Here is a 24,369-nt window from a genome sequence, read left to right as displayed (position 1 = left end):
AAATTGGTACAAAGAGGTAAATTTGGTAAATTTGGTAAATTTGGTGTAGGAACGGAAGATAACAATGGTAACGGGCTGGTGCATTTTTGTAGGTACAATTAAATAAAAAAAAACAAGTTTTTTAAACTGAAAGTAAGGAGCGACATTAAAACTTAAAACGAACAGAAATTATTCCGTATATGAAAGGGGCTGTCCCCGCCTCAACTCCGCGCGCGTTAAGCTAAATTTTTTTTTTGTTTTAAAAATAAATTTTTTAGAAATAGTCAAAATTTAGGGTAAAGAGCGAGGCGTTGAGGAGGGGGCAGCCCCGTTCATATACGGAATAATTTCGGTTCGTTTTAAGATTTAATGTCGCTCCTTACTTTCAGTTTAAAAAACTTGTTTTTTTTATTTAATTTCTGATCGTTTTTTAGTTAATGCAGCTTTTATTTGTATAAAAATTTTACTTTTCTTTTGCTAAATGGATGTCTTTACAAATTAACTTACGTAACTAACTTCTATATTCGTATATTTTTCTTCTGGCAAAAAATACAAAGTTGCAGATTTTTGCAGATATGAGCTTGAAACCTATGTAATAGGGTTTTCTGATACGCTGAATCTGACGGTGTGATTTTCATTAAAATTCTTTCACTTGTAGGGGATGTTTCCCCCTCTTTAAAAAATCGAGTAAATTTTCTCAGGCTCGTAGCCTTTGATGAGTAATACTAAACTTAATAAAATTTATATATTTAGGATCAGCATTATAAACACATTCTTTTGATACATTTATTGACATCAAAATTTCGTTTTTAAAAGTTTCGAATACTATTGGGCCGTATCGCTTGTTTTTTATTGTTTTTTTTATTACGTATATGTTATTACTTATATGAAGGGGTTCTCCCCTTAGTCAATAACACGCTCTTTACTTTAAAAGTTAAAAAAAATTTTTATTCATAAACCCCTGAATCACAAAGGCCGTTTAATTAGAATAGATAGCTCTTTTGAAAGCACTAAAAAAAAACTGTAGCGTAAAGAGCGAGGTATTGACTTGGGGGAGAACCCCCTCACATACGTTATAATTTCTGGTCGTTTTAAGTTCTAATATTCCTTCTCACATTTCAGTTGAAAAAACTTGTTTTTTTTTTATTTAATTTCTGATCGTTTCTTAAATAATGCTTGGAAATCCGGCGCCCCCTTCATAGAAATGTCCCTTACCCCAAAGAAACATCCTCAAAGGAAATATTCTCCAGAGTAACCCACTCCTCTAGCCCCCCCCTCCAGAAAAAATCCTTCCTGAAAATGGTTGTATACTTCCCAATAACCAATAAATAATGCCGGGAATTCTGGCGCCCCCGTCATGGCGTTTTTGCGTTCTCAATTAAAACTTTTTTAATGAACATATCATCCAACATAACCATCGACCCATCCTTCTCTTCCACAGCCAGAAAAAAAACCTCCTGAAACTTCTGTATACTTCCCAATAACCAATACTATATGTTAGCATTGGGTAAAGTTTCATAACTTTTAGCCCTCCCTCTGGAAACTTCGGGGGATTAAGTCATCCTAAAAGACATATTTATCATATTTTCGACCATGCTGAACAAAATGGCTATCTCAAAATTTTGATCGGGTGACTTTGGGAAAAAAATAAGCGTGGGAGGGGCCTAGTTTCCCTCCATTTTTTTGGGTCACTTAAAAAGGGCACTAGAACTTTTAATTTCCGTTCCAATGAGCCCTCCCACGATATTCTAGGACCACTGGGTCGATACGATCACCCCTGGGGAAAAAAAACAAAACACAAACAAACACACAAACCCCCTAAAAAATAAACACGCACCCGCGATCTTTCTTATGGCAAAAACTGCAAAATTCTATATTTTTGTAGTTATGGGCTTGAAATCTGGATTTTGGGGTTTTTTGATATGCGGAATATGGTAGTGTGATTTTTTTTAAGATCCTATAATTTTTAGGGAGTATTTCTCCCTTTTTTTGAAAATCAGCCAAATTTTATCAGGTGCGTAACTTTTGATTGGTAGGACTAAACTTGATGAAAGTTATATATTTGAAATCAGCATTGAAATTTGATTCTTTTGATATATCTATTGGTATCAATAACCCGTTTTCTAGAATTTCAGTTACCATTGAGCCGGGTCGCTCCTTACTTACAGTTCGTTACCACGAACTGTTTGATAATTCAGTTATAGCCAAAACGCTGTTTGGTAACAACATGGCCAATAAGTTAGCATGGAACTCGCATGATGGCAAGACAAATGGCAAAACTAGACAAGACAACTGACCATGGGTCCCCATATGGAGGGGCAAAGGGGGCCTCCAGCCCCCCTGGTTGAATGATGCTGCCTTATATTTTATATTTTAGTTTTGAGATTTCTATTATATAGCACTGCAAGTGCCGATTAGACCAGCTAAGCCCCTCCCCCCTAAAATTCAGCTTATGGGCGCCAATGCAACTGACACAATAATCTAGGTACAGCCGATACGATGTTTGGTCATCACATGGCCGATGATTTAGCATTGAACGCACATGATGGCAGATAAATAGCATTACTGATTATTTGATTGCAGCGCCAGATGCAACCTGATAAAAAACGAATTCAAACCCATCGCAAGTGAAAACTAAGAAACGCGTTTTGAAAAAAAAACCTGTCAATCGAGGAAGAATCACCATTTGAAGCTAATTCAGGAAGGGTAACTGTTACTTCGATTAAAATAAAGGAAATTTTATTGCAAAATCAAACTTATTGGAATTTAATATTGTAAGTCAAAGACTTGCAGGATTGATACCGGACATTAAGGTATATACGAACGCCATTATTAATAATAAAAGTAATGGTTGCCATCTATTTGTGTCTAGAATTAATTTAAATCTAAAGATAACGGTGCTCTGGGTATTTGTGACGCCATTAGAGTCCAGGATGGGAATTTGAAACAAACTTCTCAAGAATAAATGGATATGAAACTAGAGAGTTTAGAATTTTACACTTAGAAGGTAAATGGGGGTAATTTGTGAAAATCGTTTGCAAAGTAGAAGAAGATGTCTTAGTGAGAAAGATGAAAAAGCAGCTAGGAATATTAACGAGCACTTGGTTTAAACTTGGTAGAAGAGAGAAGGAGTTTTTACAAGAAGTCTCTGAGTAATAGATCTTATGAGAAACAGAGGAAAAATAAAGGAAAAAGATAAGGTACTGGTACTTGTGTATTATACGCCACTCAAGCTCTTCATTTAATTGGAACCTATTTCTTTGACGCTCAATCCTAATGAAATATTACAAAATATGATGAAAATTTAATATTTTAGAAACAAATTTGGGCTATATATTTGCAAACTAGGGGGGGTAAAGTATTTTGGATCTGCACGCAAAATGTGAACTAAGAATTGTTTTCATAGTGAAAACTGTCCAAATACTTTACCCTCACCCCCACCCTTAATGTGCAAATATATAGCCCAAATTATATATTTCCCATCTATTCGTTCACTTGTCTTTGTCTTGTCTCGCGCTAGGCTGAAAGAAACTAACAAAGAAAACGATTTGTTCTCGAGTTTTAAACAGCGTGAACTTGACTGAGTGGCGTATCAAACAGTTCGATCGTGGTAACGAACTGTAAAGTAAGGAGCGACCCTGCTCAATTGTAACAGCAACTCTAAAAAACTGAATATTGATAACAACAGATACATCAAAAGAATCAGATTTTAATTTTGATTTCAAATATATAAGTTTCATCAAGTTTAATCTTACTCATCAAAAGTTACGCGCCTGAGAAAATTTGGCGGATTTTCAAAAAAAGGGGGAGAGACCTCCTAAAAATTATAGAACCTTAATGAAATTCACACCATCATATTCAGCGAATCAGAGAACCCTACTGTAGAGGTTTCAAGCTCCTATCTACAAAAATGTGGAATTTTGCATTTTTTGCCAGAAGAAAGATCACGGGTGCGTGTTCATTTGTTTGTTTGTTTTTTTTTGTTTTTTTTTTCCCCAGGGGTAATCGTATTGACCCAGTGGTCCTAGAATATCGTAAGACGGCTCATTGGAACGGAAATTAAAAGTTCTAGTGCCCTTTTTAAGTGACCAAAAAAATGGAGGGCAACTAGGCCCCCTCCCGCGCTCATGTTTTTCTCAAAGTAACCCAATTAAAATTTTGAGATAGCCATTTTCTTTGGCATAGTCGAAAATCTAATAAATATGTCTTTTACGATGATTTAATCCCCCACAGTTCCCAGGGGAAGGGCTGCAAGCTATGAACTCTGCCCATTGCTTGCATATTGTATTGGTTATTGGGAAGTATACAGACATTTTCAGGAAGAATTTTTTTTTGTGGGGGGAGGGGGGCTTGAGGAGGGGGTTACTCGGGAGAATTTTTCCGTGGAGGATGTTTCTTTGGGGTAAGGGACATTTCTATGAAGGGGGCGCCGGATTTCCAAGCATTATTTAAAAAACGATCAGAAATTAAATTTAAAAAAAACTAGTTTTTTCAACTGAAAGTAATAAGCAACATTAGAACTTAAAATGAACAGAAATTAGTTCGTATATGAGGGGTTTCTCCCCCAAGTCAATACCTCGCTCTTTATGCTACAGTTTTTTTTTAGTTCTTTCAAAAGAGCTATCTATTCTAATTAAACGGCCTTTGTGATTCAGGTGTGTGTGAATTAAAATTTTATTTAACTTTTAACGTAAAGAGCGTGGTATTGACTAAGGGGAGAACCCCATCATATACGTAATAACATAAACGTAATAAAAAAAAACAATAAAAAAAACAAGCGATACGGCTCAACGCTTGACTCTTTATTATCGGAAGAAATTTCAAAGCCCCGCCCAAATAGTAAAATATCTGTTTCTGTTGATGATGTAACGGTAGCAATTAAAGCTCTAAAAAGTAAGCATTCTTTTGATCATGATGGTATACATTCAAACCATATAAAATGGGCATCCCCCAAAGCAATCTTTCTCCTCGTTACTCTTTTTACTACTATTCTTTCTTCTGGAGTTCTTCCAACTAGCTTTTCTCGTGCTACCACTTCACCCCTTTCAAAAAAAGGAGGGAATACGAATCGATGTTCTGATTACAGGCCGATTACTGTTTCGTGCCAGAATAGCAAAGTTTTTGAGTTAGTTTTATTAAAGTATTTGGAGTCTTGTAACCAAGGCCTGAATCAAATTGGGTTCCGTAAGGGTCTAAGCATGGATGTTGCTCATACCCTCCTTTCAAGAATAATATCCTTCTGTAAGCAATGGGATAGAGTTTATACACTTGCGTTAGATTTTGCGGCTGCGTATGATTCAATTATCCATTCTTGGGCTATGACTGCGCTTCTGAAGAATAATGTCCCACTACCAGTAGTTTTGGTTTTAAAAAAGTGGTATGGCTCCTCTCGTATTCGTATTAAGTGGAAGAATCAGTTTAGTGATTATAATGTTAAGTTATGTAGGGGGCTGAGACAAGGAAGCATTATTTCTCCTTTGATTTTCAATATTACTGTTTCGGGGCTATTTGATCAAATTCAGTGACTTTTATTTATGGTAAAGGTTATGTTCTGTCGTGGATTGCTTACGCAGATGATTTACTCCTTTTGAGTCGATCGCTTCAGTCACTTCAACAAAATGTATATTTTTTAGCAAAGGTTTTTAGTGAGCATGGACTTCGTTTTCGCCCTGAAAAGAGTCAGTTTTTAATTCTTGGTCCTAAGGCTAATGATCTCGTTAATTCAGAAATTTCTGTCCATATTTATTATAGTATTTAAAACCTTTGGAATCTCTTTCATATCTTGGTGTACCTTATGGACCAACTTTAGCTCTATGCTGTGCTTCTGTTTCTAAAGCAGTTAAGAGTAGAATAGCGTCTAGTTTTGGGGTAGTAATTTGTCTTCGCGATCTTCTTTCTCGGAAATCACTGGCTCGGGTATATAATACAGTCGCTTTGCCTCAAATTTTAGTTTTTTCATCGCTTCTCCCCTTTTTTAGAATTAGTAATATTGCGCATGTTAAAACCACATTTTTTATTTTTGCTAAGTTCCTTTGCCGCTTTTCTAAATCTGAATCAAATACTTTTTTAATGAATGCATATAAAATAAAAAAACCCTGTTGATGTTTTGGAGAAAAAGCAAAAGAATTTTTTATTCAAATTAAATATTTTTTCTGATAATTTATATAGAGCTGCGCACGAAGCTTAATTTATTTTATTTTATTTAATTTTTGAATGAAGTGTTAATTTGTGAAGTGTTAATTTATTATCTATTGAATGAAGTGTTAATTTGTGTGGTAATTTTGATTGAAGGCCTTTGTGTATTTGTTGTTATATAGTTTAAAATAATTTTATGGCCTGTTGATTAGCGGTTATTATTTTTATTTATTTCTTTTTTACTCTTCGTATTCGGAGGAAATAAAAAGTTTGAATTGAATTGAATTGAATAGTAAGCGAAACTTTTAAAAACGGAACTTTGATGTCAATAAATGTATCAAAAGAATGGGCTTATAATACTGATTCTAAATATACAAATTTTGTTAAGTTTAGTATTACTCATCAAAGGCTACAGGCCTGAGAAAACTTACCTGATTTTTTAAAGAGGGGGGAAACATCCCCTAAAAGTGAAAAAATTTTGATGAAAATCACTGTCAGATTCAGCGTATCAGAAAACCCTATAACATAGGTTTCAAGCTCATATCTGCAAAAATCTGCAACTTTGTATTTTTTTTCCAGAAGAAAAATATACGACTATAGAAGTTCGTTACGTAAGTTAATTTGTAAATTACGTCAGAACCAAATTTAGAGACAGCCATTTAGCAAAAGAAAAGTAAAATTTTTATGCAATTTTTTTTTACTTATTCAATGACGTTGAGCCAAAATAAAAGCTGTATTAACTAAAAAACGATCAGAAATTAAATAAAAAAAACAAATTTTTTAAACTGAAAGTAAGGAGCGACATTAAAACTTAAAACGAACAGAAATTATTCCGTAAATGAAAGGGGCTGTCCCCTCCTCAACGCCTCGCTCTTTACGCTTAAGTTTGACTCTGTCTCACAACTTTATTTTTTAAAACAATACAAAACTTTTGAGTAAAGAGTGAGGCGTTGAGGAGGGGACAGCCCCTTTCATATACGGAATAATTTCTGTTCGTTTTATGTTTTGATGTCGCTCCTTACTTTCAGATTAAAAAACTTGTTTTTTTTATTTAATAATACACAGATACCAAGGTATTAAAGTGTGAATTAAGTGCGGTCAGTCAGGACTAACCTTGTTGCAGTTACAGTTAAAATGGTGACTTTATTAGTGACAAGGAAAGTTTAAAGGATATATCCTTTAAACTTTGAGAAGAACAATTTGAAAGTGTACTAAATCCCCATAAGGCTGTAGAAAATGATGCAAGAAAGAATATGAAAATTTTAAATGTTTTAGAAGTAAAGTAAGATTTGTTTTGCAAGGAAGAGATAGGGACTGTAATAAAATTACTGAAAAACAACAAGGCCTTAGGTGCTGATAGCGAGGTAAATAAGTTATGAAGTATGGTGGTTACGACATACAGACAAGACTGAAGATTTTATGTATTGTTTTTGAAAAAAGGAAAGCTTCTAGTGATTTTGCAGAAACCTCAACTAAACCTCTCTGCAAGAAAGGTGATAAGGGCTGGTGTGGTGACTACAGAGACATTAGCTTAGTTTCTGTAGGTATCAAATTACTTAGCATTATGATATTTATTTTGCTAAGAGATGTTGTAGATAAGTTTCAAGCTGTACTTTTAGGAAGAGTAGAGAATGCGCTGAACAAAATTTTTGCTCTTATATTGATCATTGAAGAGTGTCTGAATCATCAAGCTCCTTTAGTCTTCAGTTTCTTAAGTTATGAACAGGGATTTAATTCAGCTGATAGAAAAACTTAAGTGGAGATCTTGTCAGAGGTGTCAGTTCCCGAAAATATAGGAAGGGTAAAATATATTTTAAACATATAGTCGAGGGGGTGGGGGGAATTTTATAGTTTTTTGATCTTCTTCAATGGAAATGCAAAAGAAACGTATTTTTGAAAAAAAAATACCAAGAAAAAGGCATTTTTGAAAATCTAGGGAATAAAAAATCTAGGGAAAAAAAGCTTTATATAGTTTGAGGTGGAGGGGGAGTTTTTGCAGCTGTTTATGGCCTCATGGAGCTTTTTAAATCTGAAGATGCATCATAATAAATAAATCTGCGTCAACGCTAAAGATATTGTCTGTGTTATTTTTCTGAAATCTTTGAGAAGTGAATGTGAATTTCATTTGTTCACGTTCATGTTGGAGAATGAGAACTGCTTAGGCCCAATAGCGAGCAAAATCAATTTTAATGGGTACCCGATAATTTTTTTTTTTCTGATTCTAGGCAATGACTTAATCTGAGGCTGTAAAATGGATTTTTCTTAATTTTCCTTAAATACCCTGTGGGGAATCTTGAGGGAATTTATAACTGTACAGGCTAAATAGTTAGAAAGTCAAATTTGAAGCAACTCTAGGAATTTACGAGGATCTCTAGGCAAAAACAAAATTCAAGCATGCGCTCTAGATTTTATTTCTTGAAATCCTTGCTGCAATTTTTTACCAGAATTTGAGTCTTAACGTCAATTTTGACGTTAACTGAGGGAACTGAGGGAATTTAAACTTCAATTGACTCTAAAAAAAATTATTCTTGTTCGATACGTTTTCAAAAGCAAAAAATGTTGAACAAAGATACGACTTCTCTCCATCTGGTGATAAAAATTTCAGATTTCGATATAAATTATAATCAATTAAATAAGGCTAAAAAAATATAATCAAATCTAGTAGCATACATAAATGTTTCCTTTCTTCACGCAAATTCCTTTGTCGTAAAACTGACTGGTTCCATAAGGACTGGCGCTTCCTTCCATGTAGTTTCTAATGTAGTTTGTCTGAGGGTATTGGTACAATGGGTAGCCATATGGATAAGAGTTGTACGTCTGTGCACCTTAAATAAGTAAAATATAATGGGCACCTTCGTTATTTAGCATTATTAGCTAATAAATTGCCGTACTAGCTGACTGGTTAATTTGCAATCCTGTGTCCGTAAGGGCAGGGAATCGAGTCCCGGTGTCACTGATTATTTGTTTAAAACGGGGTCAGCGTTGTGACTCTGTAAGCTCCGTCAGAGTCAACCTAGTTCTAAACGGGTGCCTGGAGAAATCTGGGGGGAAACACGGGAAGGGTCGGATGATTTGCCCCAACCACATATTGCACTCACTGCTGGAGGCCGGGAATCAGGAGGTTAATACCTGTGTTATGCAGACCGTCGGCCAGCATATGACAAAGTAAAGCAAATAAGTTAGCAAAGGAATTCTAAATTTATTCCATCGATATTTATCCTTCCAAACTTATTCCATTGGTGATTATATTTCCATTGAACGGTGTACAAAAGAAAAACAAATAGTGATACAGAGAAACAGAAAATTTAGTTGTAAAAAATGCTGTGACTCAAAATCTTTTGTTCATTCTACTGGTTTTAAATTTAATAAAAGAGAATCAATCACATGTTGCTGTTCTTGTTACTGGCTCAAAATTTTTTCCAGGTTTGGAAACAATGTGCTCAAAATGTATTCCAAGTTGTTAGTAAAGTGGCGTGTTTAAGGGTATTGCTACAATGAATAGCCACATTGATAGGTATTGAACATTTGTACAACTTAAATAAGTATAATACTATACGTACCCTAGCTATTTAGTTATTGGGTGTTATTAATTAAACCAATTCTTAATTAGTAGGTGATTGTATTTCTATCAACAGCTTTATATAAAAAAAAAATACAACAAAAATAAAGTGAATTTCACAAGAAATTGGTAGATTACTGTAAAAAATGCAAGTTTTGCATTTTTCTTCGAGCATATTTCCATTTTAATCTACTGATGATTGCAGTCAGGGTTTCCGCCCCTAGTGATTTGTCACTATCTCTAGTGATTTTTCATATTGCCTAAACAAATTACTAAATCAGCAAATAATGTCGCTAGATTGTTGAAGGGAATCAATAAATCAACCTAAAAATCACTAAAATCTAGTAATTTTTCCACCGGGTGGCAACCCTTATTGTAGTCCTGCTCACAGGGTCCAGGAAATGAATTACTATTAAAATCTTAATATTTCAAGTTATTTTTCAGTTTGTATTTATTTGCTCTCCTTGCAGTGTTCATTCTCTGCTAAAAAAAACAGGATGTAACGATGAAATTTATCCCCATTGACAGGTAAAAAATATATATAATAGCTATTTTATACATAAATTAATTAGCTTATCTCTAGATCATATTTAAAACATGTAAAAATTGAATTATGTGGCCCACAAACCAATTCACTCTAATAACAATGGCCCTTTTCCAAAAGAGGTTGCCCACGCCTGGCTTAAATGAATAGCTAGATGAAAAATGAACATACCTAGCTGAGAAAATGGCTGATACTGCGCAATTGGCTGATATGGCGCAATTGATGGATACTGTGCACCAGTCTGCTGTCCATTACGGAAATAGGGATAATGAAACTGTCGCTCTTGTCTAATTTGTCCATTTACTGTCTGATCTTCAGATGTTAGTCTGATAGATTCCACATTTTCAGTTTGTGTACTGTCCTCTACTGGTGCAGCTATGACACAATAAACAGCAATGCAAACAAATACGACCTTAATATAAAATGAACTAAAAATCTGAGCAATTATATACTTGCATAGTTGTTGCAGTAGCTGCAGCTTAGTAAAGAGTAAACCACTGCTCTCTGTAGCCAAAATTCAAAGAACAAACTTTCAGCAAGACTATATCATGTGAAAAATGTTGCAAATTGCTTTAGAACCTTTTTTTAATGGCAAAAAATTTTGCAAGTTTGTGAAACTTCAGTTTTTATCCCTTACCTCTAAAAACAAAATACAAATTCTGTTTTTGCTTAAGTTGTGTTTTTCCAAAAAATATTTGTATGAGGAAGAGTTAAAAAGGTTTGAGCTAGATGGGGTTGAGTAAAGCAGGGTTTAGTTGAATAGGGGTAGAACTGAGCGAAAGCTAAGCTGAATGAGAGTTCGGATGAACAGGTTTTGAGTTAAATGAAGGTTGAAATGAATGGGGCTGATTTGAGTGGGGTTGATGTGAAATTGGATGGAGTTTCATGGGATTGATTTTAACTGAGGTATATTTAATGAGAAATTGAGTTCCATGCGATTGAACTGAATGGGGGCTGATTTGCATAGGGTTACATTGAATAGGGATTAACTTAAACGTAGTTCAGTTAAACGTGATTGAATCTATGGGTGCTGAGATGAATGGGTATTGAGTTTGAAAAAGATTGATGTTGATGTCATGTATTTCTGGGGGTTGATGTGAATCAGTGTTGAGTTTAACAAGGGTTGATACGAATGGGTTGATTGGGGTTGAGTTGAAAGGAGGTTGAGATGAAAAAGGATTGATTTGAACGGTGTTGAGCCACATGCACATCCATTTGGTTGTATCTTGTGTCCGTAGACACACCCAAAGTGCTTATATTCCATTATATGATTACAACGTACGATGTATTTATTTCAAGTTAAATAAAAGCAATCCTGTCTTGTAAAGTGAACAACGCTTCAATGTCAATCCACTTTCGGTATTTATTTAATATTTAATACTCATGATGCTTGGTCTTTAATTACCACGCACTAAAAGAAGGTGCATACAGACGCAAGTATTACCTGCGCCACTTGTAATCTTCTATTGTGCTAAAGTTGGCGCACACACCACGATTTGGCCGTGCTTCGATTCATGGAAACTATTTCCCTTATTACTTTCAGCATAGTTGAGTATAGTAAGTGATGGAGACTGGATTGGTTATTAGTATTTTTCTTTTATATTTTATATTATTATTTTTTTTATATTTTATTTATGTATTATCATTTTTAATTCAGTTATTTATTTATTTTTCCATATTTTTTTTTATTATTATTATTTATTATTATTACTATTATTTATATATATATATATATATATATATATATATATATATATATATATATATATATATATATATATATATATATATATATATATATATATATATATATATATATATATATATATATATATATATATATATATATATATATATATATATATATATATATATATATATATATATATATATATATATATATATATATATATATATATATATATATATATATATATATATATATATATATATATATATATATATATATATATATATATATATATATATATATATATATATATATATATATATATATACATATATATATATATATATATATATATATATATATATATATATATATATATATATATATATATATATATATATATATATATATATATATATATATATATATATATATATATATATATATATATATATATATATATATATATATATATATATATATATATATATATATATATATATATATATATATATATATGTGTGTGTGTGTATGTATGTGTGTGTGTGTATATATATATATATATATAGGATATAGTTTATCTATTTTTGGTTTATTTATAATAGTTTCAATTAAATAGTTGAGGTTTATGTAAATAGTTGAGTTAATGGGTAAGTAGTTACGTGGAGTTTCGCGCGATCGCTAACCTTCATAGGTTTTCTCCAGTGTGAAAGTGTTGTTTAATTTATTTATTTGTTTATGAATGTGGATTAATAAACTTATGAACTTATGAACTTTCAGCAAGTTTTGGATAAAAGGTTGAAATTTACTAATCATCAAAGTATCAACTCATAATTTACTACCAACAAGACTCCATTTCTAACAGTTTTGAATTTTGAAAAAAAAACTGCACACAGAATGTAGCTTTCAAAATTTTTATGTTAGACGTTTCTCATTCAATGTGTATAAAATTAATTATTTCAGGCTAGGCATTTTTGTCTCTTACATATTAAAAAAAAAAACTGATAAAACTGTATATAAGAGTAAAACTGATAAAACTATATATTGTTTTGGGTACCCGGCTGACTGACCGTATTTTAAACAGTAGGCTGTTCGAAAAATGTGGTTCAATCCCGTTTTCTAGGGCTATCATAAGAAAAAGGTTGAGATGGCAAGGGCACGTCTCTACGGATGAAGGATAACATATTGCCGAAGACTGTTCTTTTCGGCCAATCGTCTAGGACTAAACGGAAAGTAAGTTGCACGCGGTTGGGGTGGAAGGATGTCGTAAAGAAAGATTTAAGGAAAATAGGAACTTCCTGGGAGGGCGTAAAGAACGAGGCTTTGACTAGATTATGAGGGAGGAGGAGGTTGCGTAGCTGTGTTGGCCCAAGGTGGCTTGGTGCTGCGGTGAATTGTTAGTAGTAGTAGTAGTAATATAAGACTAAACAGCCAATGAGGTACAGAAAAAACTGTTTTATGCCTGACAATTTTTTGGCCGGCCTTTCCCTTACTCGTGCGTGAAACTGTACAAAAAAAAATTGCTTGATTTCTGTCTACCATTTTATTTTTTATTCTATTTTTTTCAATAGCCCAATCAGACTAAATCAATGTCCAGTGGCAGCAATTGACGAGAATGTAGGAAGGGGGTATGTTTTGTTTCGATCTTTTTTGAGATATAGAAGTTATTTTTCCAAATTTAGGGGAGGAACCATTTTGTTTTTTTGGTTTCCTTGACGAAAATACAAAAACATATGTTTTCCTAAATTTACCCCTCCCCCAGTTTGATGCCCCTGCTCTTGCAACTAAATAAGTTCTGAGAAATCTTAAACACTATAATTTCTTACAAATTTTCTTAGAAAGCCAAATTGCCTTTAATTGGGAGAGGGCTTGTGCCCCTAAAACTACCCCCTGGATAAGCCCTTATCTATACATAAAGAAAATAGATAGACAAAAATGAAGAAACTCACATCTGAAAAATATTATGGATGGCAGTTCCTTGACCTTCTTTTCTTTCATTTTGTTTTTATGTATATAGCGATTTTTCATCTTCCATCCTGGACGTAGAGCCAAATCGTTCTAACTATTTTTAGCTTATTCTATTCACTATATTGATTAAAAACTTTAACCTTCCTTTTATATCTCCAATTTTCATTTTATTTGTAACCCCATCCTTGATTACATAAGCAAGTACCAAAAAAATAGTTTTTTTCCCAACTAGAAGATTAGTAGGCCTATAGTTAACTCAAACAATAAATTATGTAATTTTTAACTATCCCCGCTGCGCATTTTTACATTTAATCAGATTGGTATCTGAAAGATCCATTTGTAGGTATTATGTTTGAGACTCAAATTTGAATAATCTCATAACAATAAAATTACAAACAAAATGTTCCCAACAAAAGATTTTCCTGTTATTTATTATATTATTCGATATGTTATATTATTTATAACACCATCCTTGATTACATAAGAAGCTACCACAAAAATAAGTTTTTACAGCCAGAAGATTTAGTATAGTTAAATCAAACAATAATTAATCTAATTTTTAACTATCTCCGCTGTGCATTTGTTCATTAAGTCAGATTTGAATCTGAAAGATCCATTTTTAGGTATTATATATAAAACTCAAATTTCTAATAGTCTCGAATTGATAAAATTACAAACAAAAGGCTCCTTGCAAAGGTTCTCATGTTATATATTATATTATTTGATATATTATATTATTTATAACTCCATCCTTGATTACATAAGAAGCTACCACAAAAATAAGTTTTTACAGCCAGAAGATTTAGTATAGTTAAATCAAACAATAATTAATCTAATTTTTAACTATCTCCGCTGTGCATTTGTTCATTAAGTCGGATTTGAATCTGAAAGATCCATTTTTAGGTATTATATATAAAACTCAAATTTCTAATAGTCTCGAATTGATAAAATTACAAACAAAAGGCTCCTTGCAAAGGTTCTCATGTTATATATTATATTATTTGATATATTATATTATTTATAACTCCATCCTTGATTACATAAGAAGGTACCAAAAAAATAAGTTTTTCCAGCCAGAAGATTAGTATAATTAAATCAAACAATAATTAATCTAATTTTTAACTATCTCCGCTGTGTATTTGTTCATTAAGTCAGATTTGAATCTGAAAGATCCATTTTTAGGTATTATATATAAAACTCAAATTTCTAATAGTCTCGAATTGATAAAATTACAAACAAAAGGCTCCTTGCAAAGGTTCTCATGTTATATATTATATTATTTGATATATTATATTATTTATAACTCCATCCTTGATTACATAAGAAGGTACCAAAAAAATAAGTTTTTCCAGCCAGAAGATTAGTATAATTAAATCAAACAATAATTAATCTAATTTTTAACTATCTCCGCTGTGTATTTGTTCATTAAGTCAGATTTGAATCTGAAAGATCCATTTTTAGGTATTATATATAAAACTCAAATTTCTAATAGTCCCGTAATAATAAACAAAATGTACTAAACAAAATAATAGGTAATAAGTAAAATAAACAAAATAATGAACAAAAATTTTGGTACTGTTCTAAAATGCGGAAAACAGAAAAGAAAAGCTAAGATAGCCATTACCCGGTAATTGCCTGTCTGACGCTGATTTACAAGGGGTTTCTCACTCCGGGAACCATATTTAAACTTTAATTGTTTGGGATTTAGGGGGGGGGAATGTACCTAGGTTAGGTTAGGTTACGTATTTAATATATGCTATGCTTTACCCCCACCCACTAATGTGCAAATATATAGCCAAAATTTGTTTCTAAACTATTGTATTTTTATCCTGTTTTGTTTTATTTTATTAGCATTAACTAAATTTCACTTATCGCGTTTTTCCCGGATTTTAGAACAGTACCAAAAATTTTCTTACAAACAAAATGTTACTTACAAAGGTTCTCATGTTATACGTTTCACGTTCAATGCTAAAGAATTAACTACTCTAAATTGATGTTTTTTTTACCTTATATATCGAAAAAAAATCGCTGAAGAAACTCTATATAAACGCTATATTACTTTTAAGGTATAGTTAAAACATTATACTATAGCATGACTATTATTTTTGCGGCCGTTCACCTACTTATGCGTGATGATTTGTCAAAAAGTGATCTTACGTCAAGAATTTTCTCACACAGTTCGGATATTTCACAGTTAGGTATATTCATAGGAATAACATAATGCATGATTTTACTGAAACACGTTTTTGAAATCACTCTATTGGACAAACCATCTAAGCAGTCTTAAACACAAAGAAAAAAGTAAAAACCATTTTGTGGCATAAGAATAAGAATGGCATAAGAAAATAGAAAGTTCACTGTAAATAGAAAGTTTTCAGAAATAAAGTTTGACCTTATTTCTGAATTAATTTTTACGTTCTATTATTTTTTAATAGCTGTAAGTGATGATAATGGTGATCTTTTGGACTCGGAGGTATAAACTTTATTTTTTAATAAACTCCCGTAAATTTGAAAAAGAAAACATAATTAATTTTTCTTAAAATAAAACGGTCCATTGCATCCATTTTTTTTTTCAGAAAATTTTGAGGGCAAATTGTTTTCTAATATCTAGAGGGACAAGCTTGCCGTTTTTTTTAATTTTTCAATAAAAATACGAAAGAAATGGGCATTTTTTAATAAAAATACTCCTAAAAAGATATATTAGCAAACAGTTTTCAAAAAAATTGTTAGTCGAGCAGAATATTTAAGAAAAAAATTGGAAAGAAAATTCGTCACAGCCCATTTGGCTAGATAATTCTAAGCATTTCCATGAGGATAAAACGACTCGGAGTTGTTGCAACAAATATTAGCAGCCATGGACAGGGCTGTACCCAGGTTTTTCATTGGTGGGGGGGGGTATTTTTCGGGGGGGGGGGACAAAAAAACTTTCAAAATGCATAAAAAATGGGTTTTTATGCATTCTTGTTACATTTTTACAAATTTGAAAAACTTTTGGGGTTAGGGGGTTCAAACCCCCTAACCCCCCACCTGAATAGGGCCTTGGTCATGGATTCTCTATTAGGTTTAATAATATAGAAACTAGTCACTCTGAGTATCATTTGAATTTAGCTGTTTTCTCACTAAGCACGAAATTTTCCGTACTAAGTGATTAAGTTACGTTACGCTAAGCATTACCTTTCACACTTAAACAAGTCTTTCCCACTAAGCTAACGCAAAAATACATAAAACTATCATAGTCACCTTCCAAGATCATCATAATCATCATAAGCAAGGTATGCAAAATCCACAACGTGATATGGACATTTAACCTCTGATCAAGCGTGAAAAGCTGTCTAGGGAAAATCTATCAATTAGTTTTCAAAAGTATTTATTGCTCATCCAGAAATTCTATTTTATTGCTGAAATATTGGAATTTTCTATAACGTAATGTAAACTGGTCTAAGTAGGTCTCATGTCTACTTATTGTCTACCGTTCTGTTTGATTTTCTGACGGTATGGCAGGCGTTCGATTTTGTAAATCTTGTCGACTTTTTGTCGTCTTTTATACAACAGGAAAAAAAACATTTTTGTTCTATTCGTCGATATAGAAATTATGAATTCAAGCGGCAAATTCAAATAAAAGATGAATTGATGATATTGATATTGATGATTAAAAATAAGAAACATTGTTTGTTTGTGTTCAAGAATGGTAAGGTGCGCTAAAATCAACAATTTAAATTAATAAAAAGCAGACAGATCGTTAATTCAGCAGTAAAGTGTTATATTTGAAAAAAAAGCGTCTAAGAAAATGAGCTCGATATGCTATTCCTATTTGACATAAAAAGCCACAAACAAAACGCCACAGAGCAAAATATTGATATGATATCGATTATCGGTCGACTTTCCAATGCTTCAACTTTGTCGACTAAGTCAACTATGTAATTCAAACGTGACTCTGCTTCGGCGCTATGTCGGTGTTTAAATTTTGCGCTTCAAATTCAGCAGCAACGATTTGATCTGTTAGAGAAATTTTCCAACATCGAAATAGCGTACCATAACCTCGGTACTTCATGCAATTAAATAAAAAAAAAACAAGTTTTTTTAACTGAAAGTAAGGAACGGCGTTAAAACTTAAAACGTAAAGAAATTATTCCGTATGTGAAAGGGGCTGTCCCCTCCTCAATTCCTCGCTCTTTTCGCTAAAGTTTTTCATTCTTTAAAAAAAATAGAGTTGTGAGAAAGTCAAACTTTAGCGTAAAGAGCGAGGCGTTGAGGAGGGGACAGCCCCTTTCATATACGGAATAATCTCTGTTCGTTTTAAGTTTTGATGTCATTCCTTAATTTCAGTTAAAAATAACTGTTTTTTTTATTTAATTTTTGAACGTTTTTGAATTAATGCACGTTTTGATATTGGCTCACCGTACATGAATATTTAAAACAAAATTTTCATATTAATTTTACTTTTGTTTGGTTAAATGGCTTTCTCGAAACTTGTTTAATTTTATTTACGAATGTTTTTATTATTAATAAATATACGTAACTTAAGAATTAAGTTACGTAACGAACTTCTCTATTCATAGATTTTTAATACGTATATTTGGGGGGTTCACCCCCTAGTCAATACCTTGCTCTTCAAGCTAAAGTTCGAATTTTGTTCCAATTCTTTAAAAATTACCCCTTAATCACAAAGGCCGTTAATTAGAATAAATAGCTCTTATGAAAATACAAAAAAATCTTTGTCTTAAAGAGCGAGGTATTGACTAAGGGGCGAACCCAATCATATACGTAATATTTTATGTTTGTTTTAAGTTTTGATGTTGCTCCTTACTTTCAGTTGAAAAACTTTTTTTTATTTAATTTCTGACCTTTTTCTTTAATAATGATGGGAAATCCGGCACCCCCTTCATAGCAATGTCCCTTCTCCCATGTAAACTTCCTTCATGGAAAGATCCTCCCATATAACCCTAGTCTCATCGTTCTCTACGCCGAACCCTCGGCAGGAGCCTTAAGTCAAGTCAAGTCAAAACTTAAAAAGGGCACTAGAACTTTTAATTTCCGTTCCAATGAACCCTCTCACGGTATTCTAGGACCACTGGGTCGATACGATCACCCCTGGGAAAAAAAAAGAACAAAAAAAAAAAAAAAAAAAAAAAATAAACACGCATCCGTGATCTTTCTTCTGGCAAAAATGCAAAATTACACATTTTTGTAGATAGGTGCTTGAAACCTCTACAGTAGGGTTCTCCTGTACGCTGAATATGATGGTGTGATTTTCATTAAGGTTCTATGACTTTTAGGGGGTCTTTCCCCCTTTTTTCGAAAATCAGCCAAATTTTCTCAGGCGCCTAACTTTTTATTAGTAAGACTAAACTTGATGAAACTTATATATTTGAAATTAGAAGTAAAATCTGGTTCTGTTGATGTATCTATTGGTATCAAAATTCCGTTTTTTAGAGTTTCGGTTACCATTGAGCCGGGTCGCTCCTTACTAACAGTTCGTTACCACGAACTGTTTGATTTTATGATGAAGAAGAATGTTCTGGAATTTCAAGTTACAAAAGTTAGACATTTACAAAATACAATATTTTTAACGTTAAAATTTTAGTTACGTTTATGTTTAGCACTTATGTATTATTCCAAAGACACTCAAGAAGTGCAATTAGGTTAATCATAATGAAATACACCAAAGCATGATGAAAATGTAATACTTTAGTTTATATAATAACAAAATTTAGGCTATATATGTGCACATTAGGAGGGTGGGAATAAAGTAGCCTAACCTAACCCAAACTACCCTTACCATTCCCGCACCCCCACCCCTAATGTGCAAATGTGTAGCCCAAATTATACAAGTCAAACGCATTCTGTCACCCGTCACTTTTCTTTGTGGCTTTGAAACCAGTTTTCTGAAATCTTAAATTCAGCAAACTTCTCGACTGTGTTTGGTATAATACATAGGTACCTTATTTTTAACGTTTCAAGTTATTTTCAATGTAGGCCTACGCTAATTTGATTTCAGAAAACTCCTAATGTTTGCTAAGATGGCTGTGTTGGCCCGTGGAAGCACAATCGTTAGGACAAGTTTTAGTCAACAGGTTTCTGTCTGGAGGGTGGAAAAATGGTTTTTGTTGGCTGTAATTTGTTTAAAAATTTGTTCAAATATATATAGGGTAGAGTATGTTGCATCTTTTTGCTGAGTAATCGTCTTTCACAAGTTTCTGTCAATAAGTAACTCCAAAGTCCAAAAGGTCAGACATTTTTGGAGTTGACAGCAATCCATTATCCGGTAATAAAAATAACGGTAATTCTTACTACCTTTTGTAAAGAGAGGGACTGCTTATTTGGTAAACTTGTGGAACTGTTGCTGAGAGCTTGATAACCTACTCAAGACCAAAAAATTAATATTTTCTTTTATACCAATATTCTTTCCTTTCTAAAGTTTAATTGGGGCTACTAGAAATCCCCCAAAAAGGTTTTGAGGGTTACCCCATGGAATGTCATGAAACCACGTTACAGCTATTCATACACCCATTTAGGCTGAAAAACACCGTTTAAAGCTCAATTTTTATGTGAACAGTCCCATAACTCCTTAACTGCTAGAGATCTGGTGACACAAAGCACAAACTTTCTCTGATTTCCCAAGGACATGGGAAGGCTTACCTGGCCCAATCTAAGGGTATGTTATCCGAAGAAGCGTAGATCCCAAATATTGCAAACGTGGAGTGTTCAAACTGTTCATGGTAACAAACCTTTAGTACGGAACGATATGTGTCCATAGTAAGAGTAACTCTACCATAGTAAGAGTAACTTTAAAAATAGAATTTACGAGATTAAAGTAGCCAAAAAGTGATCCGGAAAATGAGGAATTCATCAGTTGTAAAGTTATTCAGGAAAAGTTACGAACCTTAGGAAATTTGGTGAATTTAAGAAATAAGGAAGATGCTCCCCTAAAAGGGATGTGATCTCAATGAAACTTGCAGATCATATTTAGCATTGTATCATATTTCTCTGTGTACCAGTAGCCACAGCGCAATTCGGGAATAAATAGAAACTTCAAATTTTTCGAAACTCAAATAAGATAATGCAGATTAGGAACGCGGATTAGCACCAATCGATTAATCTGAAATCGTTTAGTATGGGGGGGGATGTTAATATACATCTGACAAAAACAGTTGAATAACGCTTGTCGAATTACTACAGCTTATTTTTGGCTGGTTTTTCACCCAAATTTCTTTCTTAAATTTGGCACCAACTACTACCAAAGCCGGCGTAACTGCATATCTAGCTATTTTTTACGTAAAATTTAATCTTTCCTAATTTTTAAGACATATTTCGTTGTGTTAGTTTCCAGTTAACTAGTTCAAAACCAATTATATTGTCATTGTGCTTGGTAGTGAAACGTTTTTCAAGCGTCAATAGTTGCATTTCAAACGGATTAATTAGAATTTATTTTGAACGATAACTTCGAAATTGGAAACTGAAGGGAAAACACCCAAATTAAAAGATAATTTACAAAGTCGCTCCGAGATTTCAAAACTGTTAACCCAATCTGAAAATTTTACTTAACCTGAGTACCTGTGATATCAATTCTGGGAGGGGGGGGGGGAGGATTTCAAAATTCGAAAAAACAATGAATACGCCCCCCCCCCTCATATGTCTAAAAATATATTTCCTCCCTAGCTAAATTTTTGTGAATTGACGGCACTGTTGACTACCAGATTGCTTTCTATTTTAGTACCCAAATCTATCTTCTATAGAACAATTGGAACCGGTAGAAATTCATTAGTATTTTATTAAAATTTATAATGAAAAACTGGATGAAGAATAATACTTTAAAAAGGAATTTACAAGGTATTGTGAAATTCCGAAACTTTCGAACCATTAAAAAATCTTTACTCAACTACCTGATGTTTGGTTTTCCATAGTACAACAACTGACTTAGTAATAATAGGAAGTTTTAAATTAAAATTTACGTTAAATGGTAAGTTCTAAACTGGGTATTGCAAACAAGTAAAATGATCTAAAAGAGAATTTACAAAATTTTGCTCGGATTCCTGAACTGTTCGCACGATATGAAAATTAAACTAAACTTGAAAATCTGATAGATTTTTCCGTTCTAGTACCCGAAACTGACACTCTAAAAAAATAGAATACAGAAATAATTTTTGATAATTTATACTAAGAATCAAATCCTTAACTGGATACATCAAAGAGGAAAAGCAAGAGAAGTTATTCAACTCAATCCAGTTGGAACAGTTTCTGTTTCAGGGGAGGGAAACCAAGAAACATCTTAGCGGGTCCCAGGACTGAATAAAATTTTTTACCCCCTCAAGATTCAGTACAATTCTTTTCTTCTGTTATAAGGAGATTTGTTACTTATAAATGGTATTACGAGATGGTATGCGAGACTTGACCTCCAACAAGGGTGTTCTAAAACAAAAACATTACATAGCCTAGATCCGTGGTTCCCAACCTGTGGGGCTTGCCAATATTTTGTTGGGTCATGGGCAGGACGTGCACCCTTCGGCTGACTTTACTTTATAGCCATTATTTCAAGAAAAAACATTTTTGACGTGAATGGCGTCACACCAAATACATTTGAAGAGCACAGAAGGATGATAGTATTGCAGTGATACTATACATTGTATAAAAAGGATGTGGGTGTTACTGAACCCTTGTAACTGAGCTTCCGTTCAACTAAACCCCATTTAACTGAACCCTCGTGCAACTGTACCCCCGTTTAACTGGATCCACGTGCAACTCAATCCTCTTTAACTGAACTCTCGTGCAACTAGACTCCTGTGCAACTCAACCCACGTGTAACTCAACCCTATTTGACTGAACCCTCGTGAAACTGAACCCACTTTAACTGGACCCGTGCAACTCAGCCCATGAGGAATTCAACCCCATTTAACTGGACCCTCGATTGACAGATTACACCTCAACCCCATTTAATTAAAACCTCAGTCAGCTGGACCCCTGTTTAAACCAACCCTCTTTTGACTTAACTCTTATGTAACTCACCCATATTTAGATTAAGCCTTGTTTTAGTGAACTCAACCCAAGGCCTAAGAATAAGTTTGAACCAGTACTGTTTGAAGCTCAAAATGTTTTGATTTCTTACGCCGTACTTGGTCAAATATTATGATTATTTTTTTATGTGTGTATTGGGAGGAAGGAGCGTCATTGAATTTCTGCCTCGGCTCCAAGATTAGAAATAGATTCTACTCTGGCCGGAATTAAATTTCAATAGGATGTAGTTTCTAGTCTAAGAATACACAAAAGTAGGAAAGAATTACAAGAAAAATTGAGAGGCACTGGGAAGAAACCAAAGCTTTACAGGCTCATAATTTTCCGTTAAAAAAAAAATTAAAGAATATTGTGACGGTAGCGATTATTGTACTTGTAAACATGTTTGAATAGTGAATAAATCGTCTTTTATTTAGAAATTTTGGGCGAAGTATGCTATCTAACGTAAAACCAGTCACCAGACAATGCACACCCCTATGGGGTGGGAGAAATCAAACGCTAATTCTAAGAACCTCAGAAAGTTATCCGTTTTAGTACCCCTGCGATGTTCTCTCGCTGGGGAAAAAGAAAAAGAAAAGGAAGCCACGTTCGGGTATCAAGATTTTTTTTTAGTAATTTCCAAGAATTTGTTTCGTAATTAATTTTAATGTTGAAAGGAAAATATTATAGTACTTTAATAATGTAGTGCTAGTTTAGTGTAGTGCTTTAATATGATGATTTTTTTTTCGCTTGACAGTTTTTTCAAAACTTTTTTTTGCTTCCTACTTGCATAGGTGATTGGGTAGGGGAGTATTCAATAGGGGTATTTTTTGCTGTGTCTTCCTTAAAACGCTCGAGCGCTTTAAAACATCTTCCTGAACCCTAACGGAAGCTTTAGATCAGGTTTATCCCCTCTTCTAAACTAAACAAGCTACAGAAGAATAAGCAATTAAGGATTTGACATAATGAAGAAATATATTTCGGAAAAAAAATTAGCCGGCTGTTTACTTTTTCTTCGAGTCATATGCAGGGAGTTTTTCTTATTTTTGATGTAGAGATTACCCTTCTTCTTACCTTTTAATTATATTTTATAAAAACTATACACTATCAAAGTTCTTACTCAAAACTCAGACTCAGTAGCCTATTGGATTTTCAGACTCACTTTCAGTTTAACTCGGTCTAAGCCGACAGCATCATTTCAAATGAATCTTGTCAGTATGATGCCGGATGCAAATTGCTCTAAGTAGCAAAAAAGGTCTTTTTTGGAAAGAAAAAGGAGACACGTCGGGTATCAAGCATTTTTTTTAGTAATTTCCAAGAATTTGTTTCGCAATTAATTTTAGTTTTGAAAGAAAAATAGTGTAGTGCTTTAATAGTGCAGTGCTAGTTTAGTGTAGTGCTTTAATATGATTATTTTTTTTCGCTTAACAGTTTTTTCAAAGTTATTTTTGCTTCCTACTTGCATAGGTGATTGGGTAGGGGAGTATTGAACAGGGGGATTTTAAA

The 24,369-nt window shown here is 33.0% G+C and overlaps 2 protein-coding genes across 2 annotated transcripts in view; one reads left to right on the top strand and one right to left on the bottom strand.

The window, feature by feature from the left end:
* Positions 1–24,369, top strand: part of Shab (potassium voltage-gated channel shaker cognate b) — a 251,737-nt gene that overhangs the window by 210,299 nt on the left and 17,069 nt on the right. The window lies entirely within an intron of this gene.
* Positions 8,699–15,903, bottom strand: LOC148947153 (uncharacterized). Its single transcript, XM_089097289.1, has 3 exons — positions 15,810–15,903; positions 10,389–10,629; positions 8,699–8,939 (listed from the first exon to the last, which is right to left on the bottom strand). Exons 1-3 carry the CDS (start codon positions 15,819–15,821, stop codon positions 8,773–8,775), a joined length of 420 nt encoding a protein of 139 aa, XP_088953415.1. The 5' UTR covers positions 15,822–15,903; the 3' UTR covers positions 8,699–8,772.

Source organism: Artemia sp. Qi Xiang Cuo, chromosome 11 (genome assembly GCF_049724085.1).
Source record: "Artemia sp. Qi Xiang Cuo chromosome 11, ASM4972408v1, whole genome shotgun sequence".
NCBI lineage: Eukaryota > Metazoa > Arthropoda > Branchiopoda > Anostraca > Artemiidae > Artemia > Artemia sp. Qi Xiang Cuo.
Note: the sequence above shows the minus strand (reverse complement) of the source record. Positions and strands in the feature narration are given on the sequence as shown.

Excerpts from the sequence above, each read along its gene's own strand:
- LOC148947153 (XM_089097289.1), bottom strand. Across the intron at positions 8,940-10,388 it reads TCAGCCATTTTCTCAGCTAG|GTGCACAGACGTACAACTCT; the intron begins GTATGTTCATTT and ends TACTTATTTAAG.